Source organism: Thermomyces dupontii (assembly GCF_041956625.1).
Source record: "Thermomyces dupontii strain NRRL 2155 unplaced genomic scaffold VTN31scaffold_8, whole genome shotgun sequence".
NCBI lineage: Eukaryota > Fungi > Ascomycota > Eurotiomycetes > Eurotiales > Trichocomaceae > Thermomyces > Thermomyces dupontii.
In genome coordinates, this window is record NW_027192314.1 from 534,055 (window position 1) to 560,922 (window position 26,868).

Consider the following 26,868-nt stretch of genomic DNA (forward strand, 5'->3'; position numbering starts at 1 on the left):
GTGACATGTTTCTTTTTTTTTTTTTAACAGGTTTGTCATGGTTTGGCTTGCTGCAGTCGGCAGTTTATGATGGTTGTTGTCTCCTGCGATTGTGACGAGAGACAAATTGAAGTTCTACCCATCCGCGTCGAGAACGAAAACACAAAGGTTTGTGTCAGAATCAGGTTGAAACATGCAAATATACAGTACGTACCAGTACACGTCAAGCATCCTGCCATTGGTCGATCTACTGGTAACACCATGTAATATGACAGCTGTAATAACCTACATATGTAATTGTTCTGTACTACGGAGAACGAGTTGGATGGGTAAAATAAGGTTGAAGTTGGAAACATCCGATTCATGTCGATTTCACAAGTTGATGTCTGAACCTAGCTATTCCGCCATTGCAGGAATATCATGGCTCAAGCAGTACGTCTCCTCACATTCGGCCGAACGGGAGAGACATTGTGCTTACAGACTGTCTAGATCCCTCAACATGTCTCAAATCTTCTCTCCCATCTAATTTCCCGTCCTGGTGTGCAATCGACCCTCATCCTCTCTCGAAAGGATGGATCCATCATCCAGGTCACCGGGAAGCTGGCGTCCTCCTCTCCACAACCGCGGACAAATAACATAGCATCATCCTCCAAAAGCGAGCCTGTCCCTTCGCAATCGGGCACAAGCGCGACAGCTTCCTCCTCATCGCAAGATAGTAATGCACCACCCGCCACCGCCACCGCCGCCGCCGCAGCGCCAGCGGCAACACCGTACAAGCCCACCTACACCGAAGTCCTAGCCGCGCAAATCCACGCCTTTGTATCCAACGCCGCGACGCTCAGCTCAACACTGGCACACCCAGGCGGGGAGGATAGTCACAACGGGCATCCCGCTAGCGGGTTTGATGTGGATAAAGCGGATGCCAATGGAAGGGCGGATGATCCCGACGGCGAAGGTCGTGAAAAGGAGGACGATGATGAGGTCAAGCTACTCCGGCTTCGCACGAAGAAGAACGAGATTGTCATTGTGCCGAATCGAAAATATCTCCTGTGCGTTGTGCATGATGTGACGAGCAACTCAACGGCAGGCGGTGGAGGGACCAGGTTAGGTTAGATCTCAGGGTTTCCCATTGCATGGTGGTTTGTTTGTCCGTCTCTGTTTTTTTTTTTTTTTCTTCTAATGCTTGTGTATACCCAGCGCAGTTTGAAGTTTTGAACGGTTTGACTTCGGTAGGAATACGGGGACCTGGACAGTTCTTGTAAAGTCTGGACAATCCGCGACGAGTAGTAGTTTCTCACAGTTGATTTTCCTAGTCGTACCAGATCAATCAAGCCCTGATGCGATACCGACTAACTAATCGCACGCAGAGTCGAAACCAGCCAAAGACCCCAGATAATTTTCATACATGCTCCTGGTGAACGTTTCTGTGCATCAAAAACTCGAACGACCACATGAAGAGCCCTTCGGCCCAAATCAAGAGGCTCATCCAGTTTGGAGTCCGGACACCACCATCGCATAATGCCAGTAATATCGGGGTGGCGTTCCTTTGGATACGGGCTAGTTACCCACAATCCAAACTTTCCTACTGTCTAAACGGCGTCTGCTTACAGCGCCATGGGTAAACGCCCCGATACATAGTCCCGAGGATACAACTCAGAAGCTCCCTCCCATAGGGTGACAAAATAGAAGAATGATTTCGCTGGTTAGATCCAAGGATAGTGTGGCGAAAGTCGTTCTCTGTAATGGAGTATGAATACCTCGCACATGAAGCAGCACTGGTCAGTCAAAGACTGACAGCTCTTTCTACCACGAGAAATTGAAGTCACCATGAGCACCAGGAGCGGGAAAACGAGATTATGCACGGCATCTTGCTCCTCGCTGCGTGGAATCTCGCACTGAACAGTCAGAGAACGCATTGACAATTGTTGCCAGCCGTCGACATGGAGGTGCCGCGGCGCGGGAGTAGTAGTGTTTACGTACATAACCTAAGTACCAAGGTACCACCAATATGTCCTACCTAGGATACAATATTCTTTCACGATTTCAATCGGGGCGCCATTGCGTCATTGTGGAGTCGCTCTCGTCACGTGGAGATATTCAAGTCACGTGATGATAGATTGATAAGATATGCAGGACGAAAGATCAATGGTCTTGGCAATCTGATTGTCAAGTGTCGCTTGAAATTTCATTCACCTGTCCAACCAGTCCCCAATTCATACAGCGATAGATTTCGAGATTCGAGGAACGTTAGAGAATTGGATCAGCAGACAGCAAAGGACAGCCTCTTGGCTTCAAGACGGAGACACCATGGGGACAAGCCAGAAACGAAAGAAGGAAAAACAGAAAGATTTTCAGGTTGAACTGACATCGTATGTCAATCAGGAACAGGACTGTCAGCTAATGTCAACAGAAACCAAAGCTCAAGGTTGGCAAGCCTAAGCCGAAGCCATCGAATTACACAGATACCAGTTTTCGATCGAAAGGTGGCGTTCTGATTGGCAGTCTCCTTGCTGGGAGTTCCTATGCTTACGGGGAACAGCTATCGTTGTCAACCAACAATCCCTGTCCGTTACTGCGCCAACGTCGACCGCGCAATTTTCCCATCATCTGTCTCTGCTCTCTTCCAAGTCGGACACGCAGCGAAAGGAATCTCTTTCACATCTGACCTCTCGTGTGACCGAATTAGGTAGCGCATTACCTCAACCGTTAAGCATGATACTCCCCAAGATTGCACCTCTTCTACTTGACGCTAGCAGCGGTGTGCGAACCCAGGTCCTCAAATTCCTTCGCAACCTGTCCGCGTCTGAAGTGCAAGAGAATGCCGCTTCCCTCTTGCCGTATATCCGGGCGGGAATGACGCATCTTGCAGCCGATATTCGGTCGTCAATCGTGGATGTACTTATTTGGTTGGTCGATGTTGCCGGAGCTGAACTCGTTGCTTGCTCCGGTGGATGGGTCAAAACCTTAAATTGTTTTATGTCGCTGCTTGGATGGCATACAGAAGAGTCTGCCAAGTGGTCTGGGAACAGGAGCACCATGGGTTCAGCTGGAAGACCAACGGTGAAGGCGTTGACAGCATTGGCGATGTTCCTGCGGGCTGGCCTCAGAGGGGAAAGTGAAGATCACGATGCCCACGAGGCGGGAGACGATAGCGGCTACGGTATTTGTCATCCCTCGATTCAACAACATATGATTCCAACAACGTCCGCGCCCTACGCATATCTCAATCTCTTCGGTCAGCCGCGGGATGCCGAAGGAGAGATGTACGAGACTCGCGAAGATAGGCTGAAGATCTTTGTTGAGAGATATCGAACCCTTATAGAGCGCGGCGTCGATAACGTGCGCAAAGAAGGGGGTGACATTGGTCGGGCAGCGGCAGTCGTTTCTCGGATACTTCGCGAGGCGGAGGTTTCGCAATAATCTCGTTACATTTCGCCGTCCTCCGAGGTTGATCATCGCTTGATAGTTTTGATGTTGCCTGTTGTTCTTGAACTTCTCGGGGGCTCCTAGAACCGGCCAATTCAAAAGGTCCGGAAGCAAACATGCCGCCAGCTCCGCCATGTACCTCTCCTAGTGGACCGTGTCGCGATCAGAGACCCGGAGAACGACCGAGCCTCTTAGATATCTCCCAGCCTTTCAATCATACCTTATATCCTGGTGCTGGAGTTTCTCTGACTACCACCGGGCGACCTTGGGGTGTTCGATCATCTCCGCGTCCACATGAGGTCCGTCTGATCCATACCAGAGTTGCGGCAAACTAATCAAGCGGGCTTGGCTTGTCAGTGCGTGAGGACAGCTCAACGAGAGAGATTTGTCCCTCCTCGAATGTACGAGCTATCTACCTTGGGAGGGGTTGTGGAGGAATATTTGTGTGATTGATATTATGCGATTCAGCGACCTGCCTCGGAGTCGGACGCATTTATTCGCAATGAGCTCCCTGAAGTATTGAACACGGCATGGAATGCTTTCCAGACCGGCCTTGCTCTGCCTTGTGGCCAACTGGCAGCATCATTTGACCGCCTTGTCAGGAACCCGTGATTGCATACCGGAAATCGGCAAGCTCGACCCATTTTACGACCGGCGGATGACCCCTGCTCAACCAGAGTCAAGCCGTGGTCAGAAAACCCTGATAACGGTTTTTCTGACATCAGTCCCTGAGAAATCCTGAAGCCAGAGCACGCTTTCAACTACGATTGTGAATATACATCGGTAGAGTCCTATTCAACTGCTCAATATTGCTTGCCTTATTTTGTTCGATTCTAGGACTCGCACGGGTGCTGCATCAGGCTCTCAGCATCACATGTTTCATGTTTCGATTCTCGTGTCCTCTTACTCCGTCTGCAAAAGGTATCTGGAGCTGGCGCCTGGAACCCCAGCGATTTGGACGGAAGTCTCAGAAGTTGGCTAAGCCTATATGGGCTAAGCCCACGGCAATTTGAGTACTATTTTTGTACTAGTTGACTAGCAGCTAGCTTGCTTGAACTTAAAATTTCAATTTAACTACCCCGTAACTAGTTAACTACTACACTGTACGAGTAGTCAATCATTCCTTAATTTTTCAATTCTTGCAGGGAGATTTTCAAGGATCCAAAGTCTTGAATTCACTCGCCAGCCCTTGCTCAGCTGCTCCAGTGCACATTGCACAATCAGATCTGCTCCGTATGATCTGCTGGCGTTTGACCTGTGACTGGCTGAATCCTCCATCTGGGATTCCACCGTTGTGTGTCCATACTACGGTCTACGGCTGCAATGCTACGGTTCACTTTTCATTCTCGGGTTCCTTTGAACGGAAGTAGCTTTTGCAGTTCCTCTGCCTCTATATTCTCATCCAGCATGAAGCATGGAGAGGTGTTACAAACTTGGTTTGTGTACATAGACTGGTGAGTGGTGACCTGATGGGCCCCTATCAAAAGTTCCGCGCTAATGCGCTAAAGGTATGAGATGGGCCCCATATTGATCTCGCCAATCAGTCGACTGCGATCGGAACACTAGCCACTCAGCAGCGTCGGCCCAAGTTGCCAATGCTGCAGATGGATGGTCTAGCCCTTTCGGTGCAGAGCAGGCCAGAGAGAGACTGAGAGTATGTACTGAGTATTACTTAGGTAGTGCTGGAATCTGGAGTCCTACCGGCCCAAGAGAGAGCTCGAACGATTTGATTGTTCATTCAATCTGTATCTGCCTCTCTTTCTTTCTCCTTGAAAGCGAGATGGGGGTTGCGACTTGCGATCTCGTCATCAAACGTTAGAGTTTATTTTCAAACTCAAACCTCAATCTCACCTAACTGCAGTGCGAGCAAAAAAAAAAAAAAAGAGTCTAAAATGCTCCGTATGGGTCGTCCCAACTGAGAGGTCACTGCTGGAGTTCGATCGCCAAATCCACTTCCCTGGGAACTTTCTTGACAATTAAATATACTCGACTGGCGTCCGTCACTTGGTCAAAGTACGGAGTACTCCGTACAGATTGTCAGATTCATCAAGGATCGACAGTGCCAGCTCTGTCTCCACTGGCGCAAATTCGCCTGTCAGAGGAGTACATGATGTACTCGTAAGGCTCCGGCCGGGCAAGGCCAGAGAACAAAGGTTAATTTGAGCATCAGTGATGAAAGAAGGACCGGGCGACTACTCCGTACATGTAGGAGTAGCCTAGAGAAGTTATGTACTTCTTCTGTTCAGTGCCAACTCACATAGTACAACAGAGTGAAGAACCTTTCGAATTGTCCGTTTCCCCCTGTGCTCCATAAACTCTGTGTACCTATACTTGATACATTGATCTGATTTCCCTTCAACTTTTATTGTCGCTAAGTTTTCAGAATCATCAAAAATTGCCCCCTCTTCTTCCGTCACCGCGACTGCAAAGTGCAAAAAAGAAGGCCAAGAGGGCTTCCATCACATTCCGCCCAGCACGGTGCGCGCTAAATGGCCCTTCATCCAAACAAGCATGAGGGTAATTTGACAAAATTCCTCTCTCAAGTCTCGCGTGTAGCTTGAAATTGTCTTGAAATAATTCTCTCTTTTCCATTTCTGGTGGCAATAATAGAACATGGTCCCCTCTTTTCCCCGGCCTAGAATCTATTATCCGCCCAACCCTTCGGCAACCGTCGTAAACCGTCGGCTCGTCTGTCCCTAAATCTTTTCGATCCATTTTGCTTTTCCTGAGAAACTCGGTCGTTCGTGAGTTCATTCCTTGCACAATCAACCGCGTGACTTGTCTTTTCGTTTTCTCCTCCTCGGTATTTTGTTCGCTGGCAATTGGCATTTTGGGTGCCTGGCGACAGCTATCACCCCGAGAGTACTACGATTTCATAATCTACCAAACACGCATTCAAATCATTGCAGAACTGTCAAAGTCATCCTTGCATCCAGGTGCCTCATCGCCATCCGCTTCAGGTTCCAACTTCTCAGTTGCGAGAGAACAAGTGTCGGCGGTGATGCGCCAGTCGACTCCGACAGATTTCTCGTGAATCGAGAGATCTTCATAGCAAGATTGACCCGCCTGGAGACAACGATCGCCAACAACTGTTGTGTCCGAAGCGATCACCATCGTGACCAGTTCTGACAGAAAACACCCGCCTCCGGCCATGCAACTTCGTGCGGATTGCTCACCTTGCGACTGACTGCCGACGGTCGATTGCTGTCGCGTTCTGAGGCAACTGGGGTTTGATTTGAACGCGTCTATTGCCTGTTTGGCTTACTACCCGCCTCCCACCAAGTGTGCCATTGTTGTTTCCGGCAGCGCGGTTCCGTTTTGAGGTGGTATCAGCCAACCAGCTGTCTGCGTCCTTTCGACAGCCCTGCTGGTGCCTGGCGGTATAGCCGCGACAGTTGCCGTCTGCTATCGAAAGCGCGTCTTGGGGCCTGAGTTCTAGACTGCATTGTCCGCCGCTCGAGGTCGGCCTGTCTCTACCCGGCGGGGCTTCTCTATTGACTTAGGACACGTGCCAGCTCTTCACCATATTTGCCCCAGGAATGAGTGCTGCGCTAGATGCGCTGACCTCCGCGCCTCAGCCATTGACGGCGCGAAAGTCGGTGGTATCCAGTTCTCCGGCTTTCGAGCTCCCCCCGCCCGGGAACTTCGCGGTCCCCAATTCCGCTCCCAGACTGCAATCGCCCTCGACGCTCAATCCAAGCCCCAACGTGAGTGTAGGGAACCTTCTCTCGCCGCCCGCTAACGCGGGAGAGTCTGGGAGTCAGCCATTACCCGTCTCAGGCGGTATCCCGCCGGCTACAGATGTTTCCACTTACGCGTCGGGACTCTGGCAGAATCAGAATTCTTACAATTACAGCACGCCATCACAGACATGGAGTCAATCGGCGGCGGGTCTTTATCCACCACCGACGCGGGGGAGTCTGTCCCCAACCACATTAAGCCGGTCAAATGTCAACGCTCCAACGACTGAGCCCATGGCCCAGACATTCGATCTCCATCCGCCATCGCATATGCAACCATCATCGACTCCCCCCCTCCTCGGGCTCGACGATTCACTCCGTAGTACCGCAGCCTGTCCCATCGCATGTTATGACGCCACATCCCCTTATCAGCACCCATGGTGTGCCTGGAGCAAATCCCTCCTCTCCGAATATGACCGACTCCGGTGCAAAATCGAATCCTAATCCAATGTTCGGCACGTCTCAGCCAGGAAATTCATCTGGGTCTTACCAGTTACCACCATCCTATACCGGGGCCCCATCGGTCTCCCACAGTGGCTTGGGAATCCAGGCATCCCGGGTGCCAGCAAATCCCGCCCAGTCGCCATCTGTGCAGCAGCCTCAAGTGGGATATCCGCGGCCACCGTGGCCTTCATATTCGCTTCCTGCCATGGCGGGACCGGTCATGACGAATATCCACAACCCCGGTGGTCAGATGTCCATAGTGGGGAATTTGCACTCTGGATTTGGTCCCATGTTCAACAGCGGGCATTTGGCCAGTATGCAGCAAATGTACAGTGGTCACGCAGGGTATCATGGAGGGCATGGACAGTCAACGCCCGCCAACGATCGACCATACAAGTGCGATCAATGTCCGCAGAGCTTCAATCGCAATCATGACTTGAAACGACATAAGCGAATCCATCTTTCAGTTAAACCATTTCCATGCACGCATTGTGACAAGACATTCTCGAGAAAAGACGCCTTGAAGGTTGGTTTCCTTCTCCGTCTCGGGGACGGTGAGCAGAGTCGTACTGACAATCTTTATAGAGGCATCTACTCGTCAAGGGCTGTGGAAAGAACGCACAAGAAAGCAACCAGACTTCCAAGGATGACGATAATTCCTCAAAGGTGGATTCTCACAGCAGAAAGGCTAGTCCGATCAGTAACGGGCAGTCTTGACTGTGGCGATATCGGTTTTCTTTTTCTTTTTTTTGTTTTTGCTTCGCCTTCTGTCATTTATTTCCTCTCCGACAAGGTGGTAACGGTCTTTCCCATTGCCAATCCTTACCCAGTTACTCACTCAAATCCCTTGCCTAATCGAGCGTAAGTCGTTCTTGTATGTACTAACGTCTTTTCTGCCCTTTGTCTCTCGCACTGCAGTTTTGATGCGTGACGAATCTTCTTTCACTCAAGACCGGCTTCATTAGGCAGCATCATGGTCATCTGTGTCTGTTTAGCAGGCTTGTATCATGGGAATTGGGCGTGTGAAACTAACTAATCCTGGGGTCTTTTACTGCATGGTCCCTTCTGTGTATAGTTAGCTATGTATTTGACTAGAGCAGTTGTCAATGCGAGGCTCATATCTGGTCTGGCAGAATTGCAATTTTAATAGGTTACTAGGTATTGCTTCGGTCTTGTTGCTTCTGATCAGCACTCATCATGTTTTTATAGGCATTGCCTGTCAAGATGAGATCATGATGAAGTGCCTCTTGCAGACGACCAAGGGCTGGCAGTCCACAATCTAGCTTTTGAGATCCAGCTGGCTACCATGTCTGGTATCGATTGACAACCTCGGCTCCCTACCATGGTGGAACTATGACATCTTAATGATGAGACAGTTACTGGCCGCCTTCGCGTTCACAGGTCACTTTACAGTATGATTTTCATGTATTCCGTACAATACGCGAACGACACTAACCAACTGGAAAATACGGAAAATCCTAGTGAATGGTCGTTATCAACATTGTACGAGTATGAGAAACTACATGGTTGGAATAATGAATTGCCAGGTTTCAGGAATCCTGGCATGTGGTCACCAAGGCGTAATACTCGTACATTGTGATTGGCATAGCTGGATTACTAAGAATGTTCTAGTAACAAGTTATGAGACCGAAACACTTCAAATTACAGGTTGCGGTGAAATTGTTCCCTCAAAATACCACTTCCAATCGAGATAGGTTACTGTATCAAGTAACTATTTGTCAACTTACAAGGATCGTTACTTACGACGCGCTGTTCCGATGCATACGGCAAGTTCCTGAGGTTACATGACGTTCAATAAAAATCTCCATCCAGTTTATGCAATCCTTGTTCAATGATGCACCGTACGGGTCACTCATTATTATTTACATAGATTTCCTGATTTCCACTTTCCAGTGTTTTCTCTGCCCCTCTGCCCCTCTGCCCCTCTCGGCCTCTCCTCTCGTTGGAGCTTGGTTCTCCGTAGTGGTATATATAAATCGGAAGTGGTGCCATGAGATTACTCCAAGGCTTTCCTTCCGTCTGTTCCTTGCACCTGAGACCCTCTATTGCGTATACACCTCTCAGTACGAAAGCCAGCTTGTCCGTCAGAACTGGACATCCTCGAAGAATCCATTGCTCCGTGACAAATATGGCTGGTGTCAGCAAGGCTTGTTGCACGTAGGTCTCCCTGAACCGACAGGAAGACGTGTGGGGTCGATATACTGATTGATATTTGCTCTAGAATTCCCCCGGTGGTGAGCCAGGGATACGAGCCCAAGGGCGAGTACAAGACGATTGCTGGACTCGAGACCTGTATGTCAGCTTGAACATGATCGTCAGGACGGATAGCGTTGCTGACAATTGGGATTAGACATCACCGGTCCGGCGGATGCTGCCAAGGCTCTTCTGGTGGTATCAGGTACGCCTCGAGGCTTGCCTTCATCCCTCCTTTCGCATGCTAATCTAGATTTGCTTCGTAGATATCTTCGGATTTTTCCCACAGACTCTCCAGGGAGCCGACATTCTGTCCACTTCCGACGCGGACAACAAGTACCGCGTGTTCATCCCGGACTTTTTCGAGGGCGAGCCTTGCGATATTTCCATCTTCCCACCGAAGACTGATGAACACAAACAGAAATTGAGCAACTTCTTTGCTACCAGGGCTGTCCCTGCGAAGGCTGTATCGCGTATCCCTTCCATCGTGGAAGAGGCGAACAAACTCGCACCGTCTGGCTCGTTTCAATGGGGCATTCTGGGATATTGCTGGGGAGGAAAGGTCACCAGTCTGACATCCGGTGAAGACCACAAGATCTTCAAGGCTGCGGCGCAGGCACATCCAGCGTTCCTGGATCCTGAGGATGCGAAGAAGGTCGGCATTCCCATGGCTGTGTTGGCGAGCAAGGATGAGGATCCTGTCGCTGTCCAGGGATATGAGGCCAATTTGAAGGTGCCGAAGCTTGTCGAGACCTATCCCGACATGATCCACGGCTGGATGGGTGCCCGATCGAACCTTGAGGATCCAGAGGTCCGCAAACAGTACCAGCGAGGCTATGAGACCTTGTTGGGATTTTTCCGGGCACATCTCTAAAATGCCGGGAAGCTTGATGTTGTGCCGAAGCATCGCTGTTGAATCAATGTTTTGAGGACTCGGTTCACAAAAGAGTATCTGTACTTCAAGGGTGTATTTCTTCAGTCACGACAATATTGAGCAGTACTACTGCCGAAACTTAGGATAAATTGTAGAGATTTTTCAAAGGAGGCACAATAGCTCAGCACCGACAGAGCAGTTTGTTCTGTAGCTATCTATTGAGTGCTCTAGTCCAGGAACACTGTACCACGTACGTAAGTGGCTGGGGAACGAATGCAAACCTCGAACTATGTACAGGTTACTCCGGCCCAGTTATCCCCAGACGAACTTAAAACTTCCCCAGCTGACGAGCTGTAGATAGCCTGCCACTTCTGTACAATGCATATTGGTAAGTACTCTCTTCGTCCCGTAAAATTCAATATTCATTCACCCTGAGACGGTGCGTGGTATCATCTGGCACAGCTGCACAGACATCAGCCTTCATCGAATCAAGTTAATCAACTCTTGTGCATGCCAGCCACAGTGACCCTTTTATCATTCCATATACACTTTCCTCTCTAGGAAAGCCAAGCTTTCTCCGGCCCGACATCCAGGCACTCCGCCAGGCCAAAGGCACGTTCAGGGTTCAGCGGTACCTACTCCGTGCTGATGGAATCATATTTTTAGTGGAAATGAAGCAAATTTAGCACTCCTACTGTGCGACAGATAGTATATGGAACAAAACCATGCAACACAACGAGTCACAATGGAGCGATGAGACTGTGGACTCAAGACTTTGAGTTTTCCCAACCCAGATGGATCAGATTAACCTGAAGTGCAGGGTCTGGCGAATGAAGATTATTATGGGGCATGAGTACTCCGAGTGGGAGGACTCCATTGATCTTCGTCCATCTAACTAACGCGTTTCAGTTATGTACTTCGAGTTCGGTAGGCTGCAGTACCTGCACTCATCATCACCTGTCATGCTTTCTGAAGCTAAGGTCAAGTAGTACCTAGCACATACCTAGTCCGTGCACGCTCGCGATTCGGCAAAGTATCATGCCTCCATATTCCATGGTTCTATTAGAGTATACACTTCCAGGCTCGCACGGACACCAGCTGACAACTTGCACACCTTGATCAATTTCTTTTGATTCGATTTGTATCAAATCACAAGTCGATCACCTCGGATTCGTTGGCTCGTGGGCACTATCCATGTATGATGTCGGATCATACTGTATTGCGTTAGAGCCAATCCTTCGGCGGAACTTTGTTGTCCACCACCATACTTCGGTAGTTAGGTTCAGTTAGAGACTCAAAAATTGCAGTACGTTTTGTTGCCAACTCCCTTCCTTATTTTCAAATTATGTCTGTACCATGAACAGAAGTTGGAATAGTTGAAACCTTTGTTTGGTTTCGGGTTTGTCAGCGTTGAAGCACCGAGTGACTTCAGCAATGTCGAAGTTGGAGGAGGGATGGTCTCCCATCTGATTCGCTTCACCTAGTTACAAATTAGGGTTCTGCAGTCTGGAACATCACGTTCCTTTAGCTGCATTAAGCTACGGAGTAGTTACTCATAACTACTCCAAAACTTAATCGGACGGCCAGCATTTCCATTGAACTGCTTGATTACTTTCTGATTCAATAACTACTCGTACTTGATGGCGACGCAAGAACTACTATGCTGTTCTCATGCTGTTTGCCGTCTATTTTTGTCGAACTTCTCGAAGCTCTTCCTCTCCGCATCCTCAAGAGAAGCTTCCTAGGACCTTGTGGAGTAATCTTTCACAGCCCTGGACGTTTCCTCCTCCAGTTAGTTCCTCTGTCAATTCCGGTGGAGTTTAGAGGCAAGATCGTAAACTTCTAGACCAACCGTTGCACAACTCGATCAAACTATCACCGGATCCACCATCATCCGTTGTGAGTGCCGATCACAACCTCCTTGTTTTATATTCAGCACTTGCTCCAGCATTGTCAGAAGATACTAGATCTTCCCAGGCACAATTCAAAGAAGGCAATCACTACCTGCTGCACTTCGAGTCATTAGTACCTCCATCTGCAGAGCAAAAGACAGAGGCGGCAGCGCTCGTCATCACTGATGGCTTCTCCTCAGTTCAACATTCCTTGTCCTCTTCTCTCAAGAGCTCTGCCCATAATCCTTGGAAAGACAGAGCACCTGACATCGTACTCGAAGAAATTCAGATTGCAGAAATCTAGTAGTGCGACCGGGGACAAGAAACGCAACAAACTTGGATATCAACGGACTTCAGCCGCATGTGGTTCGTGATTCTGCCTTGAACCTGCCTGCATCATCGTGTTGCCTTGCCGTTTCCAGACTTCCTGACTGTGTACAGTCCATTGTCGCCGACGAAAGATCCGATGTCTGCTGGCGGCAGATGACGCCCAAGGCCGCTGTGAGAGCTGCATACGACTGAAGAGAGAATGTGTCTTTTTGTCTGCGGATCAGAGAGCATTGGCAGAGAAGAAAAGGCTGGCTGAGTCGAAGCTAAACCTCACTCAGTCGGTCTCTTCAACAACGTCTTCACCACCCTCCATGACATCGACGTCCATCGACTCACCCAACCTTGATCGGACTCGGCAAAACGAGATACCAGATTTAGCAGAACTTGACTTGACACCTTTCGCTTCGTCTACTTCCTTATCAGGATCCACCGCAGGTCAGTTCGGACGCCTATGCTTCATGAAAGGGATTTCCCAAACTGACCTAATTGGGACTCCCAGGTGTCACACAGCCCCGATATGAACTAATCCCTCGGTTTGATTCGATTGCTGCAGGGGACAATGCCGTCATGCTGGCCCCGACGAACCCAAAGGCGACGCAGACAGTATGCACACAGTCGGATTCTGGTTTTGCATCACCGATGACATTCGCTGAACATATGTCCGACAACCCGCACATGCTTACACCACCTGAGACGTCCCAGCAAGTTCAGCCAGATGGGTTGATTTGGCAGATGCAATCACAAAGAACCGTGAACCCGTCGACAGAGTCCTAGGTACCAGAATCCAACGAATATCAACAAACATTGCCTCCGAAGTTCAAGCGCCGCAAAACCATCCCGCCAACAAGGGTCACGCCATAAGTTCAGAGGAATTTTGCCGCATCTTCAGGGCTCAATTGCCTCTCGCCGTGAGTTGGATGTCGACGTCGAGCTCGGGAACAGAACCTTTTGGTCAATTCGTTCCATTTCCTATTGATTCAGTCTTCTGCCAACACAAAGAGCCATCCAGCATCGATTCAACATGATGCTACTACAATCCTGCGGACCTCTTTTTCCCCTTCCAGAGAATTTCATGGTTGACTATTTGGAGGATCTCGTCTGTCTTTTGGTGATCTCCCATTGTCAATCGTTCACACGTGCTGGATCAGCTTTCATTTCAGCTCAAATATCCAGTCGTAATGTACTAGTTATACTCATAATGTACCTATGTAGCAGTAAGCCATTGACTGGTTGAGAATGTAGTTTCATTTCCATTTTTCGAGTCTTACTGCAAAACGGTTGTAGTGAGTACTAGTAGTAACTCCTGTACAAAAATTGTGTATCAAATGCAAAAGTTGTTGCTCCTGATTCATGATGCACCTTCGGCAAGTCATGACTTCAAACTCGGCTTGATCCTGCTCAGGCAGCGTCCTTCTTGCGCTGACCAGTCTGCACAAACGAATCTCATCAGTCCTGCACTTGAATTAACAGAACAAAGGTAACGCACGTAAAAAGCGAGCCCATATGAGATAGTCGAGAACGTGATCTTGGCACCCTTTGGGAAAAAGAACACATCTCCAGGTTTGGCGGTGACCTTCTGGCCCGTTTCGTCCGAAATCTCAAACTCTCCTTCCAGAATGATCTTCATTTCATGGTAGGTGTATTCATAGATAAGTTCCTTGCCCTTTTCAAGGCGGTAAAAGCCAGCGGAGATGGCCTTCTCTGGATCAACGGACTCACTATAACGAAGTAATATCGTTAGCCACGAGGTAATTGCTTCCGCGGCATGTTGGAATGGTGGCAAGTTGTGTACCTTGAAAAGACATCGCCAAGGTACGCATTGTCGTTTGCGATTAGCGGGGGCTTGAAGTCACTTTGGGCCTTTGGAAAGTAGCCCATAGCTATGGGAGCCATGTTGTCTTTGAAGAGTCGACTTGAGTGTCGTATGCCAAAGGAGCCAGAACGGAAGCACTGCCTCGAGTATCAACTTATGGAGTTAGGAAACATATCTGGACGAGGCTACCTATGCGTGAAACGAAACTTAGCACTTACCTGTGCCAGACAGCTACTATGTGTTGGCCGGACAGTTGTGAGAAACTGAACCTGGGTCTTGCAAAGATGCACAGAGGCAAGACTATTATATAGGACAGTCGAAGACAAATGGTAGAGCTACAGCATTCCCCGCAGCTTTACTCCGCAGTTCCTATCGAGGGATCATTACAGGGCCAATCGCATCGACCAGGTCAGATGCAAGAGCAATCTATTACTCCATATAGTGCTTACATCTCTCCAATCTCCCAAAGTGATCCTCGCCGGATGCATTTCCTCCAGGCTTCCATGCGATAACGCCGGCGAAATACTGCCCTTCCCAACTTCCTGTTCCAATCGATTCGACTGCAGAGCAGCAGCGCTATCGTCACAGAGCTGGCAGAGACAAGATCCATAAGGCAACGGGATGCGAACTCCAGTTGCGCATCGATACCCCCTCATGCAGTATGTGTTCCGAGGTTAGAAAACCATTCCATTGGATGCACTGATCTGAGGGGGCTATCAAGAATGACTACGGCATGTTTCATGAACAGAAAAGCATGGTGCTCTACCCACATGTTTTGATGGAGAAGCTGTCCGGGGAAATTTTGCCTTGATAGGTAATGGGCATAACCAATGCGCAAATGTTGCCCGAATGAAGTTTAGCATCCTGCCATACGGGGTAGGTATGTGGGCAACTACACGTAACCAACCCTAAATTGCAACGAACCACCTATGATACTTAGACCTCAACTGAGGACTTGTCTTGGTAGATACTGATCTCTGTGCATCGAAATCGGGATTCTCCAATACCAGCCAGCTCGGCTAGCTCAATCTGAGCGGATTCGCACACGACTTTGGGAAAGCTTCATCCAGCAACTATTCAACTACTAAACCCGCAAAATTTCGGGACGAATTCGGTGCGGGGCCTCGGATTCCTTTCATTGCTGCTTCTCCTACGCCATAGAAACAGCTTCGGTAGGTTAAGAAAATAGAGTCGCCGATGGAGATGGAATCTGATTGCTTCGACGGCCGTCATATCCTATCAGAACCGGAACGCTATGTGAGGGGTCAGCATGCCAGGTAGCAGGCTACAAGGAAGGTAAAAATCGGTTGATATATCTTGATCATTTTGCGGATACAATGGAAAAGATGACTGTATAGTACGTCGTGTTCTTGCAACAACTTATCACCCAACCCTACTCTATCGCTTGCTCAATTCGTTTCAGGTGGAGAGTGGTTCAAGGCCCTTTGCATGCTGCACGTCAGATGAGCTGTCGATTGCTCTGCTCAAGGCAAAGGTGTCACTAGCACTAGCAGTATGTCACTTGATCTGTGAGCAAAAGAGCCTAGATTGTCCGCAGGGCTTGAGTCTCATCCGAAATGCAAGTTCTCAACATACAGACTTGTGGACGCCGTCTCGCATCTTTTTCATCCACCTCACTGGCAATTGATGCATTTGCTGCCCTGATTGCGTGGACCGGCGCTCAACAGTGGTGGGTTGGGTTTGTAGAGATGTTGGATCGACGGATTCGGTTTCCACCAATTTTTCAGTTACTGCGACGATGTCATTGATCAGTCGATCGAGGACGTCTGCGCTCATGCTCTCGCGAATCACGACTCGCAATATCTCCGAATCTTGCTCAGCGGGTGGCAGAGAATAATCTGTCGAAAGAGTTATCCATGGAAACAAACACAAGGGGGCGAAATAAACATACTGGGAATGATATACTGCTTTGCCCGCAACATAAGGCTGATACTGTCCTGCTTGACATGGGGATATGTTTTCTGAAACTCGTCCGACAGCCGGAAAGAAACTACCGGAAGACCTGGTGAATAATCGGCAGAAGTCTCGTTGGATCGAGACCCCAGCAATTTGTCCTTCGCTTCCTTTTTTATCTTGGGATTATGGATGCTGCTGATAACAGTGAACCAGCCAGTCTTTTCGAGTGCTTTGGCCAACATCCGCGCATTGTAAAGGCAATTTTCTAGGATGGCGCGGTATCCATTAAAGCCAAGGTGGATAAAGTTGTAATACTGTGCAATGACCTGAGCGCCAGGACGGGAGAAGTTCAGAGTATACGACTCTTCCGCGCCACCCAGATAATGCAACTGAAAGATCAAGTCAGTGGGCAAATACGACCGATCTCTCCAAATGATCCAGCCAACGCCGGGATACACCAGCCCGTACTTGTGGCCGGAGGCATTGATGGACTTGACGCGCGGGAGCTCGAAGTTCCTGAAATACCCCTAAGCAAACGATGCGAATGTAGCAGCGTGGGGAGCACATAGCGAACCATTTTTGACCGGCGCCAGCATGTGTAAACGGACAAACGAAACCTCCACTGGCTGCATCAACGTGGATCGGAATGTCATGGCCTGTATCGGCCTCATATTTGTCTAGAATCTTGGAGATTTCTTCCACTGGTTCGAAGTGGCCAGTGTAAGTTGAGCCTAAGATGACGAAGACACCAATGGTATTCTCGTCAATGTTTCTGCGAAGCTTGCCTGGGTCGAGACAGTAATTGCTTTTGCGTGATACGTCGAGTATCCGAGCTTCAACGTCAAAATAACGTGCAAACTTTTCCAGCGCAACCTGGGCATTGGCGCCCATAATAATATTCGGCTTGGAGGCATCTTTACCGAGCTTCCTGCGCTTCTCTTGCCAACGACGTTGCATCGCCTTCCCTCCGAGCATGATGGCTTCGGATGAGCCGACAGTTGCTGATCCAATGGCATTCTCATTCTTGTTAGCACCCCAGAGATCCGCGATGATCGAAACGCAGCGGCTGTGCATGGTCATCAATGCCGGGTACTCGTCTGCGTCCGCCAAATTTTTTCCAATATTCTCACAGATCAATGCAGTGACATTCTTCTCCATGTAAGTGCTGACGAAGCTGACCGTCCTGTCAGCGACTTCTCCGGACAGGCTCTGGCGACTTTGCATTCCCATACCTTGCAAGATTCAGGCTTGGTCTCCCATCCAACTCCAACTCGTCGCGCAACAGCTGGGCCGCGACGTCACTCGAGGCACCGTCGCGCGGGATTCGGAACTTGGGAATCGCCTCTTGACTCGCATATTTTGTAGAATAGGGAGTCACGCTGGCAACTGCGCTTTCTGTATGTATGTTCGCTTTCCGACTCGATTCGGGGTCATGACGAAGTGTGTGAATAATTTCGTCGGGATCAACCTTATCAACTCTGCGGTCAACACCGGTGCAATGATTCGCTAGTGAACGAATCAATTGAAACTGACATGTTTAGCGAGACTCATTCTCGAGTTTCTCTGTTAATTCAAACGATCAACGCAAGCTAGCTCAATTGGGTGATAAGTGGCCTACTAACTACGAAATAGAGAGGAACTTTCTCCGTACTATTACTCCCGATACTGATCGCCGCACTAGTGCAGTATGATTCTTTCATTCGTCATTGTTGACCGGAAAGATGGATCCAAGTACTATGGACAAGGGAATTGAATCCAGTCATTCTTTGGCGCCGAAAGGCATTGGAGATGACGTAACCTCATGATCTGAAACTCTGTCGACTTCTTCAGGTACGAGTACGAGTTGAGTAGATTTCTCCGTAGGCTGGCCGCCTGGACGGCTGCGTCTGCTGGTGAGTTTTGGGTTTGCCTAGTACCTTACCGACCTCTCCGTTATGTACATGTACTCGTACGGGTACTCCGTAACAGGAAGATTCAGGTTCCGGTCCTGGATGATTTTAAAATTCATCAGAAAAAAATGGAGATTTACGGACTCGTAACAGGTAGGAAACCTACCTATGTATGAATGAGTATGAGTACTCGTACGGAGAACCCGTAGCCTGGTTATTTGAAGAACTTCCAAGTTCCGACGAAGCACGCATCCTCTTACAACACATGGACAACAAAGCCTTCTACTCTCAGCCGAACTGCCAACCAATCAATCTAGTAACATGTGAAATCTCAATTCTCAAATCTGCTCAAATCCTCAATAACTTGTTGATGTTGTAACTAAATAGATTATTGTAAGTTTCCGGAGTACTGTACGGAGTATATACTCCATATATACGAGTAGTATTGTAAATACAGGTCATCTCGAGGCCATGAAGAGATAGTTTCCAGGGCAACGGCTCGATACAGGCGGACTGGAGAAATCAGCCAAAACAGTCAGAACTGGAGATGTAAACGGCAAGACACATGTACATGTTGCTGCTCGTTCCTTCTTGCTATTTCACGACCTGTTTTTCAAGCAGTCAATGATACCTTCCGGACATCACACGGCACCACCATCATTTCTGATAATTTCTCGTCAACTTCGCACTACCTTGTTTCTGTCCAGCGAAGTGGCCCGACGTCAAAAGCGACCGAAGCACCCTTCTCCACCGCCAGCGAACCATGGCTGGTGCCAGCCTTCCAACCGATACGGTCCCGAAGCCTAATCCTCTTGACATACCGCGACCGCCACGCCTCCATACTCGTACTAGCAACGACAGCTATGACAACCGTCCATCGACACCCACACAATACAGTCCTCATGGCTTTACCAGTCCAGTCCAGACTCCGACAGGGAGTCCAAGCAAGAACAAGCTTCCTCCTGGTGCTGTGAACCTTCCAAACGTTTTCGACAAGGCGATGAAATTGGCCCCTTCAAGCCCCACCAAGTTCGGATTCAGTCCACCATCCTCGCCGGGCAAGGGGGGCTTATCAGCCCTCGACGATGTAAATGAGAATACATTGCACAAGGAGCACTATCAGTCTCCCGGAAGTCCCACGCGTCGGCCGAACAGAGAGAATGCCTCTCCCAGTGTTCCGCGGAGGGGCAAGGATTGGGGAACGATGCCGGCTTCAGCAGCCGTTTCTCGATTTGAACAGTACCATTCGCGGGAGAGTGATGGACTCCGCCGAGCTCAGGCCCAAACACAACGCGGCTTGACGGCAGAGGAAATGGAAAAGCTTCAGTTGCCCCATGTTAAGCGATTAGCCAACGTGACTCAGCTTTGTAGGTGATTGGAGTCGTCGTGGAGAAGTCCAGATGCTGATCATTGGCAGATTTCCTTGACCACTACTTCGATCTCTTGAGCTACGTCCACAGTCGGCAGACCCGTTGGAACCAATTCAGGGAAGCTTACCCCCCTCCGCCTGAGACACCGGTCGAGCAGTACGAAGCTGCACTGCAGAGATATCTCGGACGCGAGCGGGCCAATCTCCGCAGGCGGAGAACCAGACTACGACAAGGAGATTTCCAGTTGCTCACTCAAGTAGGGCAAGGAGGATATGGGCAAGTGTACCTGGCTCAAAAGAAGGACACACGTGAAGTGTGCGCGCTGAAGATTATGAGCAAGAAACTCCTATTCAAACTGGATGAGATTCACCACATCTTGACGGAGAGAGACATCCTGACGGCGGCCAAGAGTGAGTGGCTGGTGAAATTGTTGTACGCGTTCCAAGATGACCAGCAGATTTACCTTGCCATGGAATTTGTCCCTGGCGGAGATTTCCGGACACTGTTGAACAACACCGGTGTGCTACACAACCGGCATGCTCGATTCTATATCGCTGAAATGCTGTGCTGCGTAGATGCGCTCCATCAGCTAGGATATATTCACCGCGACCTCAAGCCAGAGAACTTCTTGATTGACGGGACTGGCCACGTCAAATTGACTGATTTCGGCCTCGCGGCGGGCATGTTGAACCCTGGGAAGATCGAATCGATGCGTCTCAAACTGGAGGAGGTTGGACGCACGCGGGTGCCATTCGGACGGCCAATGGAGCAGCGCACGGCCGCAGAGCGGCGTGAAGACTATCGGTCCTTGAGAGCCCGCGAGGTGAATTATGCCAAGTCTATCGTCGGATCTCCCGATTATATGGCCCCCGAGGTTCTGATGGGTCAAGCATATAACTTTACCGTGGATTACTGGAGTCTCGGCTGCATTCTGTTCGAGGCTCTGGCTGGGTACCCTCCTTTCACGGGGGCCACTACTGATGAGACCTGGCAAAACCTAAAACGCTGGAAAGAAGTCCTTTGCAAACCACAGTACGAAGATCCGAACTATTTTCTATCCCGCCGTACGTGGGATCTCATCACCGGTCTGGTGGCCTCAAAGGAGCAACGGTTTCAGAGCTTTCAGCAAATTCAGAGCCATGCTTACTTTGCAGAAGTGGACTTCTCGCGTTTGCGGGAACAGCGTGCTCCATTCGTTCCAGAGCTGGACTCGGAAACGGATGCGGGCTACTTCGACGATTTCACGAACGAGGCAGATATGGCCAAATACAAAGAAGTGCATGAAAAGCAAAAGGCTTTGGAGGAAATGGCCGACAGGGAAGGCAAATTAAATAACGGAGTGTTCGTGGGCTTCACGTTCCGGTATGTCTCTCGTATGTCAAGCTACTGTTGGAAATGCTGACACAGTCTAGGCACCGAAAACCTACCCTTGACCCCGATGGCCGAAGCAGTTCACGGAAATCCATTGTTTCTGACGGTACATTTGGTACCATTTTCTAAGCTGGTCTTTTATTATCATCGGTCTCAAGTATCGAGAAACAAAGCGAAAACGAGAGCAAGCTCAACTTCTCATTCGACGGGGCATACTTGCTTGAGTCAGTGGCATTATGGATTCATGTTATGCATTTTATTCATACGTCGTTTATGGGCTTTCTGGACTTGTTTCATTCATGGATGATTAGAGGGTATGAGTAAATCACAGGACGTATTTTCTTGCATCATTCATCCCATCAGACCTTGAAAGGGCTTGTAGACTTTTCCGTTCTCCGATCCCAGGATCAGGAATTCTCTGATAAATGGACGAGTTTGAGAATTTCTGACTCATTGTCACCGACTACGGCCTTTCCATTTACCCAATCTACCACCTACAGGGAGTATTGTCAGCACGATCATCTTCGGACATGTCCCCCACTTGATGGGACCGATAGGAAACACTCACGATCGGCCTCACAATCCCGTTCGTATCACTTTCTTTTACTCGTTTGATTGCATCTTCTGTGTTTCTCGCATCAGGCACCACCGCACTTGGTTTTACACCCTTAGCTGCCAAATAATCCAGAATATTCCTCATCTGGTCTGGCGTAGGCGGAGCTTCGGTGACATCCAACTGGAACTCCCCACGACGATTGTTTATAGTATTGGTCTGATCACTGGCTTGGTCCATGGTGGTGGTTTCAGACGCGGCAGCACTGGCCATTCTCAGAAGGTTAAGGACCCGTGTTGATGACGGGAGAGATGGCTTGTGAAAGAGGGTTATAACATCCAATGTCTTATGCTGTGCTCTCATTCAGAGACAAGTCAGCAACCATTGCTCGTCCCAACGTCGAAAAGATTGGGGTTCGATCGGTGTGCTCTCACCAGACGAAACATCTTGACTGTTCCCCTGTTTTCTGGACTGCTCTGATTTCTGTCCGAGTTGGAGGGTCGCAAGTGCGATGTGATTCTGTAAGGTCCTCTGTCCCGTTGAATGTTTCCAGTGAGACTGTTTAGGTTAGTTTGGCTCCTCCGTAGTTAATCGACACGGGTCGCTGTGACGTAATCCGATATCAGATGATCAGATGGAACAAAATAATGGGGCACGAGTTCTCCGTACAAGTACGTAGGTATTCTGTTAAGCAGTTCAGTCAGGTGTGGAAGAGTCGAGGGCACGGATCCTTGGGTACTGCTAACAATCCCTGCTCAAATCAAAGCCTGATTTTTTGTGGGAAGAAACGCTCCGTGATACTGCAACTAACGAGGTAGGTACGGAGTAGTTGGAAAAGAAAGCGAGGCAGAGAAAAAAAAGAAGATGGGGACCTACCCCTGATGGGACGACCCGGGATCGAACCGGGGACCTCCAGATCTTCAGTCTGACGCGCTCCCAGCTGCGCTATCGCCCCAACTACGGGAGATCGGGACCTGATTTTGCATTCTGAACCCGTCACCGGGACCACCCCATTGCTTCGGCTCCAATTTGAATCCCAAGCCCTCTGAGGGAAGCCAATTACGACTCTGTACTGAACTCCGTAGTCCGTCTTCATCCACGAACCCTGGGGGGCTTGCACCATTTTTCATTTGCATTCACTCCGTGCTCGTAGGAAGTTGCACTTAATCGAGTTGACAAATCTTCCTGTTGCCGGGGCCGACGATTGACTGGAACAACCCTGAAACGATGCCCGTGTTGAATACTTATTTAATTGTTCACTCCCCTGGCCCGATCTGTTCACTCCGTCTACATACATTCAAACCCAGGATTCCACAACCAACTGCCAGGCTAGGGATCAAGAAAAACTGCATGGCGAACACTGCATGTACAATACTTTGAATCATGGAGCACCTGTACCTCCAGTTTTTCTGCCAACATCTTGGCTGTGCAACTTCGAATCAAATGACTGCGAAGTCAAACAAACGGCAGCAATAATCAGAACACCTCAGCTGTCCTAACTGAGCGATGAGGGATTTTCGAGTCACAGTCCTGCTGGCTTTGGGCTCTCAGTTTTTGAAGAGAGAACCTTGTCGATGAAGTTTTCTAGGTCCTGGATCTCCATCGGATCCGCTGAATGGTCGAGTCCCCTGTTTCGCATGCAAGTTAGCAACTCATCGGCTAGGTCTCATGACAAGAATCCTTACTGGTATGTGTGAAAGTCCACATCGAAGCCACGCTCTTTCAGTGTCCTGGCAGTCATCTCGCCAAACTCATACTTGACGACGGAATCGTCCGTGCCATGGGCAATGAAAATTGGCGTCTTCTGGTTGGGAAGCTCTCCCTTCGGGAAATGCTCCATGAGCCCATCGCTGAGGAGCAGATAACACGAGAGCCCAAAGATGCCACCCAGCTTATGTGTATTCGTAATTCCAGTGAACAATGACATGACACCGCCCTGAGAGAAGCCGCCGAGGATAATGCGAGATGGGCTGATGCCTTTTTCGATCTCTTCTTTGATAAGGCTGTTGAAATAATCCCGAGACCTCAGAATGCCTTTCTCGTCTTGTGTTTTCTTGGCTTCTTCGAAGTCCATCTAGAGCACGGTTGCGTCAACATCGAATCACAGGCCACACAGATGAGGTGTGTTACGTTAGTACCAAGACGAGCAATGTCATACCAACCGGGCATCGTTGTTCCAAAGTTCTGTTATCTCGCGTCAGCTTGACCCCTTTGAATACATTTACCGGTTGGAACAAAACGTACAACCGTAATCGGGATCATCGGTGCATTTGGAAACACAAAAGAAACTTCTTCGAACTTTCCGCGTCGTCGCCAATTCTGTGCTAAGCCCATCCTTTAGAACCGTCAACAATGCCATGATGCACAGTCTGCGGCAGAGGAACGTTGCAGGCATACCATCCAGCGCCACTTAACAAGGGTTTTGGGTCAGCATCCGGAAGTCGAAGGTCCAGGACGTTGCGATAGGAAGCTTAAGAGGCAGCTGTAGACGATGTGCACAAACCTGTCGCCCAATCCATGAGCCATAATAACTGTAGCCGTATGCTTTGTCAAAGCAGGGACGACAAAGGGAGCGCGAGAAGACATTGTTTTATCGCGTTCGAACAAGCGCTATGGAGAATAAGTGAGACAGGCGAAAACAGTGTGATCAAGGATAACTAAAAAAAACACCGAATTGGTTGTAGGCCTATGTAAATCGCGATTGTCGGTACGATGGAAATCGGCTCGAAGTGTCTGTCGAATGGAGGAACAAACATGAAGGTCTGTTGTCCAGTTCGAGAACTCTGGAGCATGTGCCAACTCCCCGCAAGTTGTTCGACAATTGCCCCGTCTGGGGTGAGTGTCATCCGAATCGACGAATCGAATCGACCGTTCTAACGAGTTCGGAACGCGGCATCAGCGTCTTACTACATAGGTTATCAGGTCAGGGTTAGGACTGTATTGGCCAGAAGTCTGCTCTCAGGCTCAAGGAAACAAATCTAGGAAGTCCTTGACGAATGCCAGCGCGAGTGGCTAAGGGGTAAAGCGTCTGACTTGTAATCAGAAGATCGCGGGTTCGATTCCCGTCTTGCGCATTGGTAGTGCAAAATATTTTGCTGCCCGTGACACCGCTATCGGGAGATTCCTTTCATACGGTAGTTTTTTTTTTTTTTTTTTTTTTTTTTGGGTTTCTGTTCAGAGTTAGCTAAGTTTTTAGCTCAAAATCGAAACTCAGTACGAATACTCACCCATGCGTGGCTGTAGGGCGTGCCAGGCAACGTATGATACCAAGGAATCATTGCTATCAAATCAGGTTTGGTCAGTACGAATAGTCCGCTTCGGAATGCGGATTAGTGTTGCCTCAGACCTGCGCCCTCTTTAGATGGAAACAAGGGTCATGGGTCTCCTCAGACGAGCCGCCCAGGGCAATGAGCTAACTGGCTTCATGAACCCCCGAACCATCCCCAGTTGAGGTCAATCGTGCTTCTCTCTCTTTTAAGATTTAACCCTTCAACCGCACCCGCAGGATCGCATTCTGATATTCCTTGATGTGTTAAGTTCTTATCTCGAAAGTAACTACGGAGTACTCCGTACAGGAAAATCGAGCGTAATGGGGAATCAATCTGTCGCAACTGGGGAAGGGAGGTTTGCCTATGAGCTTAGGGTCTTACTCCGGATGACCGGTTATGGCATGCTTCATCCGAAAGAACTACTTGGCTCCATGGGGCCGACATTGAATGAGCTGACCTGCGGAAAGTTTGGCAAGTCGTTCGATCCCAAGAAAGACATTGGCGACTTATCGGGCAAGGTCATTCTGATTACCGGAGGTATGAGACTGATCTGTTAAGATACTATGTTTGCTGCATTTGCTCAGACGATCAACCGAAGGGGTGAAAGCGCATAAGCTAACCATTGACTAGGGAATGCTGGACTGGGTAAAGAAACCATTTTGCAACTTGCTTATCATAACCCCAAACGAATCTATATGGCTGCGAGAACAGAATCCAAGGCGCGAGACGCCATCTCTTCGATCAAGAGTAGTTTACCGGAGCCGTTGTCATCAACCATGGAGATCAAGTACCTGCCTCTCGACCTCTCCTCGCTGGCTTCTGTCAAGGAGGCTGCCGATACTTTCTTGAGAGAAAATGATCGTCTTCACCTGTTGATCCTAAACGCAGGGCTCATGGCGCAACCAGCCGTGAGAAGTTCGGACGGCTACGAGATACAGCTGGCAGTCAATCATATTGGCCATTTCCTTCTCACACGGCTACTTCTCCCGGTCCTACGACAGACGGCTACCGCAGGCGACGCAAAAGGAAAAGATTCAGATGTTCGAGTGATCACGTTGTCGAGTTTTGCGCATAACATTGCGCCATCCACCTCAACACCAGCAGACAAAGACAAGTTTATGCAAACGATCACCTCGACAGATGCCCTACTAAACATAGAAACGTTTGACCGTTATGCTTTCTCAAAGGCAGCTAACATACTCTTCGCCGCCGAACTTGCTCGTCGACACGGCGATGCCCTCAGTTCTGTCTCAGTTCATCCTGGTGTTGTAGCGAGCAACCTCTACAATACGGTGCGTCAGGACTTGAATCGTATTGGCCGATCCATCTTCGATGCATGTTCTGGCGTGGTATTTCGATCTGTGGCCACGGGTGCCCGAAACCAACTCTGGGCCGCTGCCGGAGCTGACAAGCAAGAGCTGACGAACGGTGGATATTATGCTGCGGCTATGCATGGAATTCCGAAAAATCGATTCGCCAATGATGCAGATTTGGGGAAGAGACTGTGGGAATGGACCGAGGGAGTTGTTGCGAAGTACCTATGAAAGTGAACATATTCTCGATGTACATCAGCTGGTTTTACAAGTTAATGATAGTATATGGTCCTAATTTCCCTGTCCAGTCGTGTCAGTCTGATTGTTCAGACAACTACAATGTACAGATTACGACGTCCTTTTGTGCCAGAAGATGTCTTGTGCTTTTGCGCTTTTCTTTCATAAATAGAACGGATGTGTTTTGCCTTCGTTGTGATTTGCACATGACATTTCCCGTTCCTTCCTTAATCTCGC

At 49.2% G+C, this 26,868-nt stretch overlaps 12 protein-coding genes and 2 non-coding genes across 14 annotated transcripts; 9 read left to right on the forward strand and 5 right to left on the reverse strand.

Moving 5' to 3' along the window:
• Window positions 1-399: 399 nt before the first annotated feature.
• Window positions 400-1,092, forward strand: VTN31DRAFT_6977 (uncharacterized protein; the record flags this gene model as incomplete). The annotated part of the gene is made up of 2 exons (XM_069407646.1): window positions 400-411; window positions 469-1,092. The coding sequence occupies 2 exons, from the start codon at window positions 400-402 to the stop codon at window positions 1,090-1,092; spliced, it is 636 nt and encodes a 211-aa protein (XP_069258280.1).
• A 1,194-nt stretch (window positions 1,093-2,286) lies between these two features.
• Window positions 2,287-3,399, forward strand: VTN31DRAFT_6978 (uncharacterized protein; the record flags this gene model as incomplete). The annotated part of the gene is made up of 3 exons (XM_069407647.1): window positions 2,287-2,334; window positions 2,390-2,462; window positions 2,519-3,399. 3 exons carry the CDS (start codon window positions 2,287-2,289, stop codon window positions 3,397-3,399), a joined length of 1,002 nt encoding a protein of 333 aa, XP_069258281.1.
• A 3,545-nt stretch (window positions 3,400-6,944) lies between these two features.
• On the forward strand, window positions 6,945-7,589 carry VTN31DRAFT_6979 (uncharacterized protein; the record flags this gene model as incomplete). Its single annotated transcript, XM_069407648.1, has 1 exon — window positions 6,945-7,589. The coding sequence occupies one exon, from the start codon at window positions 6,945-6,947 to the stop codon at window positions 7,587-7,589; it is 645 nt and encodes a 214-aa protein (XP_069258282.1).
• A 4-nt stretch (window positions 7,590-7,593) lies between these two features.
• Window positions 7,594-8,306, forward strand: VTN31DRAFT_6980 (uncharacterized protein; the record flags this gene model as incomplete). Its single annotated transcript, XM_069407650.1, has 2 exons — window positions 7,594-8,115; window positions 8,175-8,306. The coding sequence occupies 2 exons, from the start codon at window positions 7,594-7,596 to the stop codon at window positions 8,304-8,306; spliced, it is 654 nt and encodes a 217-aa protein (XP_069258283.1).
• Window positions 8,307-9,738: 1,432 nt separating this feature from the next.
• Window positions 9,739-10,677, forward strand: VTN31DRAFT_6981 (uncharacterized protein; the record flags this gene model as incomplete). Its single annotated transcript, XM_069407651.1, has 4 exons — window positions 9,739-9,767; window positions 9,832-9,902; window positions 9,961-10,008; window positions 10,070-10,677. The coding sequence occupies 4 exons, from the start codon at window positions 9,739-9,741 to the stop codon at window positions 10,675-10,677; spliced, it is 756 nt and encodes a 251-aa protein (XP_069258284.1).
• Window positions 10,678-12,754: 2,077 nt separating this feature from the next.
• On the forward strand, window positions 12,755-13,673 carry VTN31DRAFT_6982 (uncharacterized protein; the record flags this gene model as incomplete). The annotated part of the gene is made up of 3 exons (XM_069407652.1): window positions 12,755-12,935; window positions 13,011-13,334; window positions 13,399-13,673. The coding sequence occupies 3 exons, from the start codon at window positions 12,755-12,757 to the stop codon at window positions 13,671-13,673; spliced, it is 780 nt and encodes a 259-aa protein (XP_069258285.1).
• A 624-nt stretch (window positions 13,674-14,297) lies between these two features.
• Window positions 14,298-14,792, reverse strand: VTN31DRAFT_6983 (uncharacterized protein; the record flags this gene model as incomplete). The annotated part of the gene is made up of 3 exons (XM_069407653.1): window positions 14,298-14,327; window positions 14,386-14,617; window positions 14,692-14,792. The coding sequence occupies 3 exons, from the start codon at window positions 14,790-14,792 to the stop codon at window positions 14,298-14,300; spliced, it is 363 nt and encodes a 120-aa protein (XP_069258286.1).
• Window positions 14,793-16,299: 1,507 nt separating this feature from the next.
• Window positions 16,300-18,180, reverse strand: VTN31DRAFT_6984 (uncharacterized protein; the record flags this gene model as incomplete). The annotated part of the gene is made up of 5 exons (XM_069407654.1): window positions 16,300-16,571; window positions 16,625-17,145; window positions 17,204-17,803; window positions 17,862-18,097; window positions 18,163-18,180. The coding sequence occupies 5 exons, from the start codon at window positions 18,178-18,180 to the stop codon at window positions 16,300-16,302; spliced, it is 1,647 nt and encodes a 548-aa protein (XP_069258287.1).
• Window positions 18,181-19,281: 1,101 nt separating this feature from the next.
• VTN31DRAFT_6985 (uncharacterized protein) lies at window positions 19,282-21,388 on the forward strand (the record flags this gene model as incomplete). Its single annotated transcript, XM_069407655.1, has 3 exons — window positions 19,282-19,885; window positions 19,936-21,250; window positions 21,301-21,388. The coding sequence occupies 3 exons, from the start codon at window positions 19,282-19,284 to the stop codon at window positions 21,386-21,388; spliced, it is 2,007 nt and encodes a 668-aa protein (XP_069258288.1).
• Window positions 21,389-21,666: 278 nt separating this feature from the next.
• VTN31DRAFT_6986 (uncharacterized protein) lies at window positions 21,667-22,258 on the reverse strand (the record flags this gene model as incomplete). The annotated part of the gene is made up of 3 exons (XM_069407656.1): window positions 21,667-21,753; window positions 21,828-22,163; window positions 22,247-22,258. The coding sequence occupies 3 exons, from the start codon at window positions 22,256-22,258 to the stop codon at window positions 21,667-21,669; spliced, it is 435 nt and encodes a 144-aa protein (XP_069258289.1).
• A 436-nt stretch (window positions 22,259-22,694) lies between these two features.
• On the reverse strand, window positions 22,695-22,767 carry VTN31DRAFT_t78. The gene has a single exon. It is a non-coding gene; the product is annotated as a tRNA-Phe (tRNA).
• Window positions 22,768-23,334: 567 nt separating this feature from the next.
• VTN31DRAFT_6987 (uncharacterized protein) lies at window positions 23,335-24,398 on the reverse strand (the record flags this gene model as incomplete). The annotated part of the gene is made up of 6 exons (XM_069407657.1): window positions 23,335-23,440; window positions 23,498-23,886; window positions 23,943-23,996; window positions 24,057-24,147; window positions 24,210-24,221; window positions 24,316-24,398. 6 exons carry the CDS (start codon window positions 24,396-24,398, stop codon window positions 23,335-23,337), a joined length of 735 nt encoding a protein of 244 aa, XP_069258290.1.
• A 416-nt stretch (window positions 24,399-24,814) lies between these two features.
• On the forward strand, window positions 24,815-24,886 carry VTN31DRAFT_t73. Its single transcript has one exon. It is a non-coding gene; the product is annotated as a tRNA-Thr (tRNA).
• A 626-nt stretch (window positions 24,887-25,512) lies between these two features.
• Window positions 25,513-26,625, forward strand: VTN31DRAFT_6988 (uncharacterized protein; the record flags this gene model as incomplete). The annotated part of the gene is made up of 2 exons (XM_069407658.1): window positions 25,513-25,618; window positions 25,712-26,625. 2 exons carry the CDS (start codon window positions 25,513-25,515, stop codon window positions 26,623-26,625), a joined length of 1,020 nt encoding a protein of 339 aa, XP_069258291.1.
• Between the last annotated feature and the right edge of the window lie 243 nt (window positions 26,626-26,868).